Source organism: Phalacrocorax carbo, chromosome 2 (assembly GCF_963921805.1).
Source record: "Phalacrocorax carbo chromosome 2, bPhaCar2.1, whole genome shotgun sequence".
In the NCBI taxonomy this organism is placed as follows: Eukaryota; Metazoa; Chordata; class Aves; order Suliformes; family Phalacrocoracidae; genus Phalacrocorax; species Phalacrocorax carbo.
The window spans coordinates 140,512,328-140,530,884 of NC_087514.1; the positions used below are offsets into that span (position 1 = coordinate 140,512,328).

At 40.0% G+C, this 18,557-nt stretch overlaps 1 protein-coding gene across 6 annotated transcripts in view; it reads right to left on the reverse strand.

The window, feature by feature from the left end:
* Window positions 1–18,557, reverse strand: part of DYNC1I1 (dynein cytoplasmic 1 intermediate chain 1) — a 199,524-nt gene that overhangs the window by 171,047 nt on the left and 9,920 nt on the right. For 3 of the 6 annotated variants that reach the window (XM_064444579.1, XM_064444576.1, XM_064444582.1), the window contains exons 2-4: window positions 11,615–11,732; window positions 9,189–9,303; window positions 6,402–6,492 (exon numbers count right to left, since the gene is read on the reverse strand). In XM_064444579.1, the coding sequence (XP_064300649.1) occupies window positions 6,402–6,492; window positions 9,189–9,303; window positions 11,615–11,722 (314 nt within the window). In that variant the 5' untranslated portion in view covers window positions 11,723–11,732. The remainder of the gene's footprint in view (window positions 1–6,401; window positions 6,493–9,188; window positions 9,304–11,614; window positions 11,733–18,557) is intronic. The other 3 variants (XM_064444581.1, XM_064444578.1, XM_064444577.1) reach the window with 2 other exon arrangements.

The following is an 18,557-nucleotide window of genomic DNA, read 5'->3' on the forward strand; positions in this document are numbered from 1 at the left end:
GATTAAACACAAAACTGTAAAAGGGTAAATAAAGTAAGGACATGCTCTGACTCACTCAGTGCCCAGATGCTCCAGAGCTACCTCTATTCTTTTGATTGTATATCTAAGAAGAAAGAAATGTTTGTGTTTGAGAGTCAGACATGAAGCAATGCAGGATTAACAAAAGTCTTGTATGTTTGTTTACATATTGCATTATGGAGCAGAACACCTAATAACTATACAAAAACAAATAATATGCTGCAGAGAAAAAGGCCTGGAGTTTCTCTGTGCACTGGGCCAATACAAACTGAGGGCAGATATCAACGCTGTGAAGGAAAACTTATCATAATGTAGTTCTTTTTATACCCAAATGGCTCAAAGTGCCATGGTAGATAGAAGCAAATCAGAATCATGTCTGATGAAAACATACATGAATGCAGACTAATATTGTCAGCAAACTTCAAAATACAATGAGAGAGAAGAAGACATGCTTTTGACTCCCTGTCAGTAAGGACATCTAACCATAATGTGACAGCTGCTACTATGTTTTATGGAATCCCACTAGGAACACATTCAGAGGTCACAGTAACTGCAAGATGAACTGACATAGTGGACAAAAAATTATGCCAACAGCCAAAGCCAAAGGTGAAATTGCTCCTCAGAGAGAAGTCCTCCAGCACTGCAGAGAGCTGTTCTATTTCTAGGATTGCTCATGTCCTGTACTGTATCTAGAAATAAAAAACTGTAGCGATGATGAGGCAATCAGGATTCCAGAGTGGTCTAACTTCTACGGCACATTACTGCTACAAAAATGGCATATTACTGCTACAAAACCTTTTCTTTGAGAAGTCTGATTTCCCTTTATTTTTTCTTTTCTTTGCTACCTAATGCTATGCTCAAACCCATTCTCACTGGAACTTTCATTAAATATTTACAGCTTCATCTAAATAAGGACTAACCCTGCTTTACTGCAAATAAACTTCACACACTGAAGGAAGCTAACCAATTTCAGTGCATCAAACAGCCCAAAATTGTGATATCAGTGGAATGACAACATAATTCAGGTAAGAACCATTTAAACTAAGTGTTACATAGTGCCCTAATCGAAGAAAGAACAATAATTATAGAATGAGTAACTGTAGCCAGACAAACCCACCAAAATCAATGGACTGTGAGAGAAATAGTACAAAATAATCCACCTTGCATTTTTAGAGCAGCTAAAACACCACATTGAAGCAACGATGCTCTGAAAGAAGCTACCAGAAGATGAAGAATGCTTCCTTAGAATTATTACAAAATAATCAGGTATCTAAATATATGGGCAGCAAAATATGCAAGTGAGAAAGTAAAAGAACACAGATGAAGCTGTTGCAGAAAGAAAGGCAACCATTAATCTTTACATATCTAAGACAGCTGAGCCTGGTGCAGTTTACTGAGCAGATGGAAGGTGGGAAACCTTATACGCAGCCTAATGGGATTCTCATGTTCCAGTACAAAATGCACAGAGGGAAGTGCTGCATGCATGGGACTCCACTGCATGCACACACACACCACCCAGCTCAATAATAAATGGGATACAGCTGTGCAACTTTACCATTGTAAGGTAATGAAGCTAGCTGGGAACATATAGGAGCAGTGAGGGATAAAGGGGAAAAATGGGCCACACAGATAAATCACATCTTGGTCCACAAATGCAGCTCCTCCAAGCGTGCAAGTTTCCAGGGTGAACGCACAGACACCCTGCGGGTAATACACGAATACATACCAATGCAGGCTAGTATTAGCACAAGAGAGCTACCCCGCCACAGGACCACACCCTTCTATCACGGATATATTTCTGCCACCCTTTGTTGAGCTAGCGTGCAAAGCATGGACCAACCCTAGTGCTCTGGCTCTACCTGTGACACTGGGGCTTTTCCAGAGAGCAGGCTCAGCTCACAAGACCTGGTATCATACTGCCTGGCTCTGAAGCACTGTACAAGGTTTGTCCTTGTGTATTCTCCCAGACGACACAAACATGCTGTTCATGGGTGTGCGTGGTGAGAAGATGACATTTATGAATGTCTAAAGTATATTGAGTAGTAAAACATGCCTCCCCATGGGCATTGTTTCATGACAGTTGTACTATGATAGCTAGCATCCTCTCTGGCACACTAAAGGCAGCAAAAGTTCAGAGTATTGACTAGGGAAAGCTGAGATGCATAGTTATGATGAAGAAGCTCCATACTGATAGTCTCAAAGAGGTAAACTTGTGTTTCACACTATGTTACATCACAGAAGCTCTCAGCAAATACCTTTAAATCAGCCCCTTTCTTCACATTTACTCAAATCTAGTTAGCTGAAATCTACTCTTCAGTTGTGCATGTCCATTTAAGCTGACCATCAGCAACAGGACATTGGGCACCAATGTCCCTAAACAAAATACCTATCCTGAAAGTGCCAAGCACACTCTATTCCAAAAAAGATCTTAATGGGATACCGAAAGACTGTCTTGCGGAAAATGAGTCACGTCTGAATACATCATAACAGAAAGCCCTGTGAACCAATAACCCATCTATCCAGAGATAGTTATCTGTTCAGGCTGTGATGTCATTTTCCTGTCCTATCTGTGTAGCATAAGCAACACTGCCATCAGAAGAGTGAAGTGGGGCATGTAAAGCAATGTGGAGGTAGGCAAGTTGCTCTCTGTGCAACAACAGGGCTCTAATGAATTGTTCAGAGCAGCCTGATAACTAAGAGCAGTACGTACCCAACCTATTTCTTAGGTACACAGCTACGGTGATATCTTCCAGAATCTGCCTACCCAGAACTGATCCCCAAGACCACCAAATAAAAAAGTTAGCTCTCCTGTCCAAATGAAAATATTCAAAGAAAAGAGACAGTAGATTCTAGCACTGTTTTTCATCTAACATCTGCTCATTCTTACTGTTGCTGTCATGGCTAAGGGAAAAGCTGGAATGCTCCCAAAACCTAGTGTTACCCCTAGTGAAAAGGCTATGACAAATAGCAATGTGGTACTAAAGGTCAAGCAGCAAAAAAAAAAACCCATAAAAACCTGGGCTGCACAGGACAGGAATGGTTCCGTAATTTAGTGCTATTACACAGTCTGCCCCACACCTTCTTCTAATAAGCTTAATGGCATCAGGGAAAAGACAACGTTGCTCTAGCTATTATGCTGGAGATAATGGACAATGGTCCTGCGGGACAGCAGCACTACTAGTCTATAGATCGTACAGCAGAAGGGACCATTGTGACTATGCAGCTTTTCTTCCTGTGCAACAAAAAAGCTATATGACTTTTCCAAACAAATTATTGTTTGACCTCTTCACTGCCTGTTGGGCAGGCCTGTTATCCTGAATGAGAAATCTCCAGTGACAGAAGATCCAATAGAGTCTTTAGGTAAATTGGTTTAGTGATTAATTTGTCTCACCATTGAAATTTTACAAAGTTTTTCTGGTTTTATATTTGTCCAGCTTCAATGCCAAATGATTTGCTGCTCTTACACATTGCCTCCTGGAGTCCTTTTGCTCCCCATATAACTATTACACTTGGTGAGTTACCAGTTAGTTTTCATCTTGCAGAGTAAGGTAGAGTGAGGTCTGTGGTTCCAGGATAACAACTACTTAGCACTGTCCAAACTCTCTCCCATTTATCAGTTGTCTTTCCCGAGAAGTTGATGTCAGAAACCTGGATTTCTGGCTTAACTACTACGTTCACCATTCTGTAAGAGACCACAGGTGCTTGCCAATCAAAATATACCTCAGACATACTTGGTGATAGATTTTGGTTTTTTAATAGATTTTGATAGATTTGGGTATTTTTAAATAATATATCGGCCTTAATATCTAAGTCTGACAACTACCAAAAGTGCCAACAACTCACAGAAGTGTGAACCCAAGCTAGTTCTGCACCAGAAACTGCTGCCTCGAACAGGAATGTACAAAGATCTCTTGCTTTCTTCAGAGCTTTCAACAGGGCCTCTCTCCTGTAGTGAACCAAAATCTATGACTTCACAGCAGGACTGGATTTTTTTTTTTTAATATCCATATCTTCCTCTGGAGAACACTTCAGCAATGAGTTATCAGACTGCATGCAGGATGTTTGCCAGAGTGCGCTAGCTCATTATTTCTGCAGCAGCATTAGCAGCAGCAACAGACAAGCTGCAAACTCCGAGATTGGGGCATTAGCAGCTTTGGAACTAATCTGCTCTCCTCTAATGCCTGTGCTCGGTCTACTATTGTACAGCAAATTTGCAGCAGAATGACAAAAAGGGAAAGATCTTACAAGCACGATGGCATGAGAGGGGATTCTGGGGAAAGTGCCCTCTATCACAGAGAACAAAATGGAAGGATACATTAAAATGAAGCAGAATAACCTTACTTATACAGATAAACAGGCATTCATATACACAGTTGTCAAAGTCACAAGTATGCTCTAGGCATGTCTCAAAGAGAAAACAGCTGAGGCTGTTTCATCTTGTTTATCCACTGTGATGACAGGTCTACCAACACCTTCCTCCAAGTTTGACTGCTCTATCACACACGCACACCTGAGTGTACTCGTTCACACAACCACACACTGAGCACATCTACATGCACCCAGTGACAAACTAATTGCCACCCAACACTATCCACAGGTTACAGAGATTCCCCAGGGCCTGGACCAGACATCATGGAATTTCCATTACTACAAACCAGTCACTCCAGGCAAACACCCTCGGCCTTCCTGGCACACAACACAGCCCTTTCGATACCAGAGAGGACGGCAAGCAAAATAGCGGACTACAAACAAGGTCTTGGGATTCCCACTGAATTCCTAGTAGGGCCACAAGAGGCCAGAAAATGGATCCAAAATGAAAGCCCACAATGCAGTACGTCGTGAGCTTTGAAGAAGAGGACAAACTTGGTTCTCCTCTGTAAGGACGTGTAGCCATGTGCTTTCATTGCTTGTTGCTGACAGGGAGTCGAAGTGCTAGCGTAGGCCACAGTTAAATAAATTCTTCCAAGGGCATTTCACTACCTCAACAGTAAAAAAGTTAAACCGTTAACGTTCAGAAGAAAACCAGGAATTTCGAAGTCTTCAGCCAGTGTTGTAGTAGCTTCACGTAGTACTGTCAGAAATAACCTTACACTGAACAGCAGTCTGTACTTTGCTTAAAAACAACTTGTGCTCTGCTCAGAGTACTTTGATTTGTTGAAGTCTACTGCATTTATTTATGAAGGTAGCCTTATACCATTTTCTGTGTTTTGAACTGCCATTTCTTACAGGCTAGGGCTTTTCTACTTAACAACCTTCTAGAGGGTAGACCTAGGAGAAGGGCTGAGCAAATTTCAGCAGCAGCTGTGTAACCTCCACATCACAATGGACAGTGTCTGCATCCGGCTGAAGGGGGGCACAATATAATTTCAGCTTACAGAAGTGTGACTCTTCTAAGCAGAAGGCTGGCGTGGAATGAAATCTGGTGACCTGAAGCTCTGTAATATTAGTGTTGATGCCTGTAGAGGTATGGTGTCTACTCCTAACAACTGTTAACTGCAGAGAGAAATCACCGTGTTTTCAAGTGATTAGCAGAGTCTTGGCTCGCAGATTTGGATGAGCTGGCAGCTCAGCTTTATGTTCAATTAGTTTGATACAAAAAGAGTTATTAGAACCTATGTTTTACATTTCTTGAAATACACAGTATAGTTGCTTGGACCTCTTCTTACTTGAACATATGCTCCTTTACCAGCAGCACCCTCCTTTCTTTTCTACTCCAGAGTAGGAATTATTTTGGGGTTGCCACTACATTTCCTATTTCAGCCATATGAACAAAGATAAGGTTGCTTTTGTGCTCATCCCCTACACACACTCCACCACCCCCTTCCAACAAGAATAGAGCTGCTTTCCTCCCATTCTTCCCAAAACCCTTATTCCCGCAGTTTCCAAGGCAGAATTGCCACGGGGTCCTGGGATGTTTCAGCCTGTTTCTATAGAAGCTCTTTCCTGCCACTGTCAGTGGCACGCACTGCGATGAGCAGCCACACAAGAATCCGAGGCAGCCTGGCGTTACACCTGGGAGGACTGGTTATGGGAACAAAGATAACTCATAAGTAACAGGTTCTACTACTGGGTACTCCCCTCTGTTTTCAGTGTATTTCCACACAGAATTAACAGCTTTCTGTGGGCCATTTTAGAGGCATAAATTCAGCTTTTGCTTCTAATATGAGGTGTGGAAAGCTTAAGAACTGCTTGCTGCATCGCGTTTATTTACCTCACATCTGAGACCAGTCTTACTGGATGGTAACACACAGTGGAAAATGCAGAAACAAAACTACACGTTAGATACAGCACGTTCTTATTTACAGAAGCAAAGGTAAAAATGGGAAAGTAAGAGCAAAGTGAAGAAAACACATTTATTCAAAGCTATTAACTCTGTGTCTTACCTTCCTATGGGTCCCAGATCTCCCGAGTCCTGGCTGCCTGCGTCACTGGGTGTGCTCACTGATTTCGAAGAGGGAGACATAGGGGTTGGGACTAAATAATGAAAATAACAGGTATCCCATGTTAACACATGCAGCGACTGCACTGATGAAGAGCAGTGTCAGACAAATCAAAACCAATGGACCAAAATGATAGTGGATGAATGAGTAGGAGAGTTTGAAATGGTGAAAGCAAATAAGGAAGGAAAGAAAAAGAAAAGGAAGAGAGTCAAGTGAATTTTAAGTCTTTTGGAAGTGTTAAAACTGACATGAATTTAGACAGGACTGAAAGCCCAGTAGGAATCTACAGCTAATCAATGGAGGAGATATCCGTGGACATAAAATGGCACTTGTTTTCTTGGGTATAGCTTAAAGCTGACTTGCAAAAATTTTAAAAGTATGAAGAAATATCAGGGGCTTGTCTTGTCAAAAAACTAAGTGAACTCTTCTGGTAAAGTCAAGAAGGCAATAGAACAAGCATACTTTACAAATTTTTAATTTAAATCAAAAGCCAGTGTCCATTAGATATGGTCTAAGGCTGCAGTGTGGATATGACGTCAAAAATAAAAGCTAAATAAGGAAATCCAGCTAAGTTAAAATCATTTCCCAAAGATGTTGAGAATACATATTAGTTTGCTCAGTGATCATGTTTTCTTAAGTAATTTAGATCGTATGAAGTTTCCATTTTTGGTGGGACATGATTTCAACACTCAAGGAAAATTTTTCCCTTGGTTTCGATGCTATTTGCCCAACTTCTAGCAATGATTTTTTTCTTTGGCTTGCCAGGGCTTTTGAAGCATATTTCATGCAAACGCAGTTTTGTTTCCTGAAACAGGAAAGGAAGTTCATAGCTCAAGGTCAGCCTGAGTTAAAGCTCTTCAGCAAGGAAATAATAAATAAAAAAGTAAAAATATCCTGATTTCTTTTAAAATGGTTTCTCAAAAATATTGAAAATGCAGAGATGGCTCCAGTCAAGATTTAGCGCAAGTATTCTTCAAAGCAGCCACATTGAATAAAACACAAAAAGGGGTTTTAAGGCAAGAGCGAAGTTTCCCATTTGGTTTAAATCATGTGCATTTCCTTTTATAGATTTAACAGAGTAAAAATTTAAACTCTTTTGTTATGCTCCATAATGTATAATGACAGACCTGTCAAGAGATTTGGATTTTCCATGTGGTCAAACATTTGATGCAGATTCTCACTAGAGACTGTCACAGAAATTACTGCAGCATGAAAAGTAAATTCATTTTCATGACAGCCCTTTGGCAGGTTACAGGTATGTCATGGCTGTTTATGTGTTCTGCACTCACAGTGAGATCCGGGTATCATGTGCGTACGTGAAGGCAGAACTAAAGCCCCCTTTGTACATTAATTGTGAGCATATATACAAGGAATGGAAGAGGACAAAATACTATTGTTTAACTAAAACAAATCATCTTATATGTGAATTTTCATGCTCTTTTGACAGTATCAAACATAAAATAATGAACAAAGATAAGAATTGATCATTTGCATAATGAATATATGTGTTTAGCTAATAATATGATACAGAAATGTATCCTCATTTTTAGATAAAAATGAGTATTTTAAATGATAGAACATTAAAAACGTATCTGATTTTATATCACAATATAATTTACAAAACATATTTTATGATACATAAAAATAACCTAACCATTACTTGTCAGACCATTCTTCTGAGAAGTGGTATTTAAAAGCTTCAGTCACTATATAATAATTTATAAAAATAGTAACTTTTCTCAGTAAATGATAGTTGATGCAAGTTATGAATTGAAATCCCAATTAAGAATGTCATAATCTATTTGCATATGCACCCAAGCACCTGTTAAGGTGCTTTCCTAAATCAAGGCTTCAGTATTTTGTCAAATTTGGAGTTTTTCCTACATATTACAGGCAAGAATATCTAGGTGTAAAATCCTAGACGCAGCCGCAATTAATTTAGTGACAAGGCTTGGTGCCACCAGAGGGGCCAGTATTTCAGCTAAAATAGTGACAATGATTCTGGATTCGAGGGAATAGAAAGCACAGGATGGAAGGGAGGAAGGGAGGAAATTTCTCACTGTAGGGCCACCCAATAAGTGAGACAGAACTTAACCAAGGTAACCAATATTCAGACACTATAAACTTTGCCACACCTATTTTTATACTGAGGACTTCAGATCCTAGAACTGAAACATCGAAACCAAAAAAGAGGTCAAGCACATGAAACCAGATCTAAAACCTACAACGATGATATGATGATAAGGTTTTTGGTAGTTGTGATTTGTCTTTTTATTTCCCCTCTCCAGTTTTGCTTGATTTAAAAAGAAAATCAATGGGAGTTCCAACATGACTATGCTCCTCCTTCCTTAGCAAATGCTTATTCTGAATTTTTGAAACAAAACTTGGGACTAATGAAGTACAGCATTTATAATATTATTTTGTGGGTCATCAGATAAATGTGAGAGAAGATAAAACAGTCCATCAGAAAAGAAATCACTGCTGGTATGCAAAACTAACCTGCATTATGTTCACAAAAATTTCTTGAAGAAATGAAACAGATGTTTTTGGCAATGACACGTACTCAAAATGCCATGAGCTGGTATATGTGAATGGTATGGCAGGCATTCAAACAGAAGAGTTCACTTCACTAATACAGCCAAAAATAAAAAAAGCCAAGCGTGCTTTAGTAGAAAGAATGCATTCATTGTGGCAGAGCTGAATGCTTTACAGTGTGCTTCTCTTAAATACCTAGAGGTGGTTCTGGGGATATACCAATGCTCTGTAACAAAGCTTCTGTCTCTCTTCTTTTGCGGTCTAGGTCAGAATCTTCCTGAGCTGGCTCCTTCTTCTGCTGTAGATCAGCCTGAGTTAAAACAAGACAAACCAGAAAAGTTTCAATCACGTATAATGAACTCTAACAATTAAATGCGTGAAAAAAATTTATATACCCCACTGCTTAGGTACACTTTGAAATTCACTTAGATACATTTAGATAATTTATAGCTTAGATAATTTATACTCTATATATCAGTAACAATATTTTTCCCTGAATGCATGGGAAAACTGATCTTTGCAAGTATATTTGCAAGGATTTTTACAGTACACTGATGGACATCATGTACCTCTCATTCACCAGATGCAACTTATTCAGCTAATATAAAAGCTGACCATAGAACAAGATATATCATTATCCTGAATAAAAATGAATAAAAATTCTTATATATCTATATCTGCTTGGAGCTTCTACATATTAGCCTACTCCCTCTCTGGTCTACTGGGACCTAGAAACAGGAGAAGCAACATCTGCATCAGCCAGGATTGCTTACATTTGGCTCATCATTCCCCAATTTAGTAAGGTGGAAGGAAAACACTGATACCCCAGCCTAATGGTTAGAGCACTCCCTTGAAAGAAACAGGCTTGCAGCCCTTCTCCCAGGCAGATGAGGGAACTGGACCCATGTCCCATTTGTAGTCTAGTGCAGTTACCAGTAATGCAAGGAAAACAAAGTGCAAGTGGTCGTGTCTACCATTTTATCATGTCTTAAATACAGCAATCCCACCATAGTTCTTACAGATAATGTCTGGTGGCATCTGCCTCTACACTTTGGATCCTAAGGTTGCTTCTAAATCAACTGATCCTACCTAACCTCCACACAGAAAGGTTTTCCTTTCTGCTGAAACCAGAATGTGGAGCACAGAGGGCCCGCACAATGCCTCAGCCTGGTGTTGATGTTGGTCCAGGCACAACAGAAAATCTTGAAGTTCAGAAGCATCACCATGTTCTCCAGTTTGGACACAGCCAGGATGCAGAAGAACATTGCTTTTACAGACAATGACCAAGTTCAGACATATTCCTGTGCTCAGCTCTTCCCATGAGCTAGCCTGAAGTATCTCACAGTACACAGGGCTGTAGATTCTTCTGCACCAGTGGACATGGCTAAGTATCTAAATGAATGCTAGACTTCGCTCCTGGAGGCCATCAGGCATACCAGTGCATCCCATTTATGGTGCCACTGTTAGGCACCGCAGCATAATCTGTAGAGCCAGGTGTCATGTGCTGGATCTGGCCATCGGGGCCAATGGAAAGTTCCAACCACGAAAAGATCTCCACGAGGCATAAAATCAGAGGCAGGAGACAAAGGAAAGGACAGAATAGCCTCCTCGAGCCATTAGCTTGGCTCCCTTCCCTCTAATTCATTAACAGGCTAGCAATGAACACTGAAAATGTTAACATTTAAAGTTCTGCTTACAGAGGACTCCCCTAGTGACTCCAGGAGCCTCACTGGGGTGTGTGCTGGTAATTGTGCAAAAACAGCTCGCATGAAAAAAAAGACAGCCAAAACTGGAACACTGATTTCTTGGATCACATCACATTTCCACAGTAATTCTATGAAATTCATGTACAATATTAAAGTGTCAGTTTAAAAGGAAACCAGTTATTAGTAAAGGATAACAGGTGCTTTAAACTATGGTAAGTGTTGACATTTGAAGGAAAGGAAACATAATCACTTAATGCTTCTCTGACTTTGCATGAAAATGAGTATCCACTCCCTGTCAATTCTCACCTCTGTTCCACTAAGTGACTGAATAAAAAGAAGTACAAATCCCTTAATGAAAAACCTAATGCATATTGTGAAGGACAAATAAACTAATATGTCAATCAAACTTTAACAGAACTGAAAGATGCACCCATGCCAGAAGATGAAAATGCAATTGCAATTATGTTTTACTTTACCGGAGAATAATAATTGTAAATCTGTTACCTTAGCTAGTAATCAAACTAGTCTTCAGAGTACAAAAATACATATTTAGATTGTAATGGCTTGAAAAAAATGTAAGCCCTCTTTCTCTTTCCCCACTCTCCACTCCCTTTCCATTGAAGAGGAGCCCAGGAAAATGCATTGTGGCAAATCAATTTCTCTTTCTACACACACATACACATCATGTTGTCTAAACTGTTGTCATCTGACAGTGCATTGGTTTTAAAAGCAATTCCCTCACCCCAACTTTCTTGACTAAAAATAAGCATTTTGATTTTAAGGTTAGACTGATGTGGGTTTGAGGATCTCATTCTGCATGACAGATACCTTGGGGTATACAATACGCAGTGTCAAATTCTTGGCAAGCCCCTTCTGCAAGCATGAACTATCTAAAAGGCACTTTTGCATATTTACCTCTTTCTTCTTCCTTTCTTCCTCCTTCCGTTTCTTTTCTTCTCTTATCTGAGCCAAACGCTGCTTTTTGCGCTCAAGTTCTGCTTTTAAATCACTTTTGTCTGACATTTTGACTCTGCTGGAAACAAAATTATGGAAACCAAGGTGAAAACAGAATTAAATGTTTTCCCTATTTCCTGAAAAAAAGATACTTCATTATATCAAAAATAATGCTTCTAAAATTGCTACAAATATATTTCTATATAAATGCTGGCCTTTGGACTACACTGACATTGTAGAATGCAGGATATTTGTTTCACAATTTCTGTTTCAGCAGCTCGGCCAGACTGTAGGACCCAGATCCACAAATGGATTTCAAGTACAAGAACTAGATCTGCCCCAAACAGCTCCATATATCTTAGACAAGTAAGAATTTTAATTGCAAAAACTGGAAACCTGATAGCTTTTGCTTCTGCACGTGCCTTGAATGGCTGCCATCCCAGGGTACCCTCCTGTTCCACTGGTACAGCCCCACGCAGACCACCAGCTCCGTCTCAGTATCCTTCACATATTCACCCCTCCAGGGATCACCCTCACCAAGATCTGGGCTATCCTGCACAGGAATCTCCTCCACCCTTTCCAGGGAAACCTGGGCCATTCCCCCAAAAAGCTGCAGGCAAGGCATAAAACCAGACAACCCAGAAAACCTGAGATTCTCTTTAATGAAGCAGCACATTGCTCCGCCAACGGTCTTGTGCCCAGACCATCTTTCCAAGAGGCAGGAGGCATGCCTAATATTCCTGGTTTGACTCCAATCACACAAACTTGGCAAAAGCATTTATTCTGAGCTGCTGAAAGACCTTCCCCACCATTTAGTCTTAAATGCAATTCTCTGTAGGACAGTGATGCGAAGCCATGTACACTCTGTGTTTTAAATCTCTGTCAACCTCTACTGTTGTTATGTGAGACTTGAAATTTAAGGCTGAAGAGATAAAAAGACACATCATACAGAAATAGAGCCATACCTCTAAAGAACATACAATATCAATCTTTTTCTACAGTTTTAAACCCCCACCAGTGTTGCACAAATCTATAACAAGTCACAGATTATTTATTTATTTTCATTTTCTTATTAGCACTGTACTGCAAAGACAGTCCTGACTAACATAAGCGTTCATGAAGAGTTAACTGTGTCTTTTCTCTTAATTCATACATCACTGACCACATCCACCACTGCAACCCAGAATCAATCAGATCAATGGCAGTGCCGTGTATATGCAAGGGAAGTCTATTGTTTGCCTGATGCATGGGAAATTTAAACAGCAACTCTGTTAACAGTAATGAGAACTCCACCCACATTAGTGCCTGGTTGGGTGGATGACCAGAGGGTAAATCTATATGATAAAAATTGTACTTTCAGCTGTCATGAATTCCTCTGAGTCATCAGCTTCCTCTGCTAAATGATAAAGACATATTTAGTCCATAACATGGAGGATATTGCCAACAAAACATCACCTGCACATTTAATGCAATCTTGGCCCCAAATGCTTTGCTGTCTTTGAAAGCATTTTCCTTTAATAAAAGAAAAGAATAGTATGCGGAATCAGAAGAGGAAATCATTCAATGAAAATAGCAGGCGTAAGAGCAGCATGAGGGATGCCAGAGGGACCAGCGTAGCTGTTTCTGTGTGTGGACCACACCACAGACGCTAACACTTGCCAATCAAGCTCCCAGCTGAAGCCCACCAGCAGGAGTTACACCAGTCTGGCTCACACCATCACAGATTCTGCACTTACTTCACCAGAGCTGCCCATCCTGGCAAGAAACGCTGCAGCCCTTTCAAGGCCTGGGGACTCCCAGTTCAATCCACAACAACTCACAGTAAATGGTATAGCTAGGAATAACATTAAACTTTAACAAACTGGACCACTGGTTGCAGTGGCTGTAGGCAGAGGACCATAATTTCTTTATTCCTCCATCACTCTGGTCCTATTCATGATGATATTGCTTTCATTTAGAGAAAGAGAAATGAAAACTGTCAGAAAAAAAGAGCATTTGATATCAATAAAACTAAGCAGTAGCATTTTAATCAACATTAATCTGTGTGCTCCGTTGATGTCAGAGAACTATTTTTTATATCAGAAATGCCCAGAGAAGAAAGCAAGCTTTTTAATGGCAGTGTAGGTAGTATTTTGCCTACGAATCTGCTCAGGATTTGTGAGTCTCTCTCAGATACGGTTGAAATCCCATTTGAAGTAATTTTCCTAATCTGTTGCACACATTTGAATTCTGATGATGAAGTTCTCCTTCAGAGCCCTTCAGACTAGATAGAGTTTTTGCATCCTTTTAGTTCTGCAGTCTGGCAACAGAGAGCAAGCTCCTGTCTCCATGCAGAAAATATGCAAATGTGTTTTAAGGCTCACGACAGAAACCCTGAGGGTTTGGCATCCCTTCCAAGCTGTTTGTCAGATATCAATGAATGGCTTTCTAAAAATTCATTCCCTTAACATCAGGAAAACTAACTAGCTTTTTCTCCGATTTGAGAATCAACAGTTTAGTGCCTGGCCCTTCCTCACAATGCTCCAGTCAGGGTGATCATATCCTATAATATCTTTGCCCTATTTATAACAAAACAGATCTTACATGCAACAAAGATGATGTGTTAAATTTCCTTCAAAGTATGTTGCCAGAGCTGAGTTATAGAAAGAAATTAATCTCAAGTGACTTTTGTCCTGCATATATCATAGTCATTCCTCAGCCCCCCAAACAGCTTATCAACCCTCAAACTGGCTAGTTACTATTTTAGCACAAATCGCACACCAAGAGTACGTAACCACCTTTCTCAGATGTCAGCAAATCAGCAATGAGCAAGGAGGCAAGCGTACTCGTCACTCTACTTGGCATTAACCAGAGTTAACACTCTCTATTCACACTGGGAAAAAATTTCTAATAATTGCCACCTGGTGTGCCAAAGGGCATGCCACACCAAGAGAGAGAAAGGCAAACAGTAAAAAGATTTAACATTGTCTGTGGTGCACAGTGACAGCCCAAGGTTTAGATATTACCTAATCTTCTACAGCCTGGGAGAAGCCGTTGGTCAGAGGGAAACAGTAGTGAGTACATTCTGTAGTGAAGCAATTATATCACCTCTCTGGGAGCAGGAACACATAGGATCAAACACACTGAAGACTGCATTAAATAGTTCTCATAGCAGGGCAGCAGCCTAGGGATCCCCTCGTCAGGGAAGGCGCATAATCTTAGATAAAGTTTTATTTTCTTTGGCCCAGTTTACCATCAAGTGAGAGTTTTAAGAGGAGAGACTCCTCCCACTCCAGACAGCTTACACCCAAGTGCTACGGTAGGTTCTTGAGATGTAGCAGGATACATGGATGTGAACCATCTTGCACAGTGAGCACTCGCATGCACTCCCCATAATCTGAGGGAATTCTCCTTTCCTTGAGCTACTGGAGAAAGGACCCTGCTTCTCCTGGCATGACTTTTAATGAAATGGACTGTTGTATTTCAAGATGTCACTTTACCCCGTATGCATTAAATATGCCTCAGAGTCCCCTCTTAGGCTTAGAAATACAGCCAATTCCACTTGCACATCACAGGGTCACCAGACCCATCAGGATGGCAGCCACCCAGCCACGTGCATATGCAGCGCTGAGGCTTCTGAGGACTGCATTCTGCGACTTCACCAACTACTGGACCTATCTCTAGGACCCTAATGGGGACAATCTGTTTAGCAAGGCCTGTTGTGACAGGAATGGGGTAAGGGTTTTAAACTAAAGGAGGGGAGACTTAGACTGGATATAAGGGAAAAATAATTTTACAGTGAAGGTGGTAAAGTGCTGGAACGGGTTACCCAGAGAGGTTGTGGAGGCCCCATCCCTAGAAACATTCAAGGTCAGGCTGGACGGGGCTCGCAGCAACCTGATCTGGTTGAAGATGTCCCTGCTCACTGCAGGGGGGGTTGGACTAGATGACCTCTAAAGGTCCCTTCCAACCCAAACCATTCTACGATTCTATCTCACTAAATGTGGATGCCCACAATATAGATGCAGAGGTATCCTTACCATCAATGCAGGTAAAGTCAAAAGAATCTGGATATCCTAGGATGTGATTCTGCTTTTCCTGAAGCAGATGTCTAAAAGCAGTTAAGATTAAGCATGCCCCAAAGCCACCAGTTCCTCTCTAATGATGATAAAGGGCCTTGGGTGATCAGTAAAGTTCTAGAAATCCCCATTGTAAATGTCTCTGAGTGAGTGAGAAGAATCCCATCCTTGATACACTCCCAGCAGTTCCTTTTAGCTTGTCAGTGTATAAAATGAGATCTTTGAAAGACCATTTACATTCACCTTAAAATAATAATGGTGTCTGCACAAACTTTTCTGCTGTACAAAACATATGCAGAACTACTCCACTAAGCTTATCACACAGATAGTAACATCGCACGACCATTTCATTACTGGCAGTGGTAAGCACATAAGCATGGAAGATACAAACAACAGCATTTTACCCTCAACTGGGCTGAAAGCCATGCAAGTACTTTTATAGGTACAAGCCAATAGACTTATTACAGTTTTATAATAAGCTACAAGGTCTTTATCAATGATCAGTATCACAATATTTGAGCAGATATTTTTTCGAACCATTTATATGAGCATTTAATAGCAAAAACAGCCACAGGCATCTAAAAAGGTGTACTACAATTGCAGAACTAATAAATTGATACTTGCCAGACTAATAAAACCATAGAGTTACAGAGGTAGAAAGAGTGGCAACACATGTACATAGCTTGGACTAAAGAAAAAATCACACAAAGTGCCCAATGTGTAATGAATAAAATAAAAACAAAGAAAATTATGACAGTGCACGCTATTTATAAGCAGCAAAAGAAAAGAAGATATAAATCTCCCTCCTCTTAAAGCCTGTTCCTTATATCTCCCAGAATAGCGTCTTCTCTGTATGCTATCACCAAGTTCATCTAAAAAGAAACCTAAGTTTCCAAATCTGGCAGGAGATAAAAAAGCCTGCAGATTTTATTGCTTTTTTTGGTGCTTGGGGGATTTTTACATGCTGTAAGCTGATATTCACCACTTCATGAGCCTTGAGGTCTTTCCCATTTTGTGACTTCCTACGTTGTCCTTTTCATTATTATCTCCATTCCAATTACCAAAGGGGTTCATTAAATACTGTTACATATGGCATTAGTCATCCTATATAACTAATTACAAATAATTGATTCATTAATATACTTTTCTAAAATAAATAGGCAGCATCTAGTACTTGCAGACACTGTACATGTATTATTCATACACCTTCATTAAAAGCCAGTTACTCTTGAGTCCAAAACTGCAAAATGTCTTTAGTTTGAAAGGCAAAGGAAATTACACAATCAAATACATTACTCAGTGATTTTTGGTTTTAAAGAATGGGTTTATAGAGTGGGAGTACTATTACCATTGAAACTATTATATATGGAGTTTTCTACTGGAAAAAAGTATTCATTTCTATTATGAACCATATTTGTCTCTATTTTGTACAGACTAACACATTTCCTACAGTTAGAAATATTATACATATTTACAACAGAAAAAATTCCCATGGGATCTATCTGTGACTTTTGCAAGTGTAAAGTGTGCATGCAAAGTATGAAATGTACAAAGCAGATACACATCTTTGGTCCGCAAGAAACCAGAGGGAGCTGTTACCCGAGCATAAATGCTTTCTAGTCCATGCTATTTATTTGAAAATAATGTTTGAAACACTTCAGTTGGGCAAGAGGGGCTAGAATCATCTTCTTGACAGCAGTTTTTAATTAAACACAAGTAACTTTTTATCATGCATCAAAATTTTTACTTGACTTCAGTCAAATAACAAATACTTTTGCTAAATAGGCATATCAGTGTTTACAAGATCACAATAATGGGCAAATATTTGCAGCTGCAAAAACTTAGCATTTGCAATATTTTAAGGAATTTCCTGTGTGATGAATTCACATAACCTTGAGGCAAAGCAGTCAGACTTTCTACACTGCATCTGTGTATTTCTCTATAAATAAAAATGGTTGTTAAGTGTTAGATTTCAGGGAATGTAGCATCTTTATCCTTCAGCTTCTGAACATTTCTAGCAGGTGAGCAAAGGTCTTGTACTTTGTTCTGTAAAGGTTTACAAACCACAGCATCCAGAGATTTGGTTCTGTGCTTCCTCCTGGTTGCTATGCAACAGGTCAGTGCATCTCTAGACTATGTATTTTGAGGCTGAAGGGTGTAAGGCATGTACCCACAACTGCTCAGTTATACTCCCCTTATAATCTCTTACCATTTAATCTTTTCACTCTTGTTCTTCCATAATGGCCCTTCTACAAAATGAACTCAGTTACAGCAGAATTATAGCGTCCCTACAAAGCAGCACATAAGCAAAGCTCTACTATTGCCCATTCTTCCAGCACCAGGCATAGTGGCAATGAAGTTCATCATCCCATTCTCTCACACCCCCTTAGCCTCTTAAATTTACCACAACCTTTTCAATATCAACAAGCACACCTCCATGGAAGAGCATCAAGGTTGGAGAGAACAAGCTGCTGGCAAAAACTTGCTGGAGATAAGTAAGAAACATGCGACATTCCAGCTCGGATTACAATGAATTTAAGTACTACATACTAAAAAGTCACTCTAGCAAAGCTGCTGCACATCTCCCACCAAATATCCTCCCTTCATATTGAGTTCCACAGAACCGACTGCATGTACCACCTCAAAGAAAACTAGATTTTAAATAGGTCTTTTCAAGTGTCTTGGGTTTTCCCTCAATAAGCATTAATGAGCACAGTTAGAACTGCACAATGATCTCAGATGTGGTGGTGGGAGATGATCCTCAATGATGCAGCCAATACTGCTTTATATCTCCTCAGGATCTGACTCAGCAATCATGCCCCAATTATGAAGAGTGGATGCTTTTA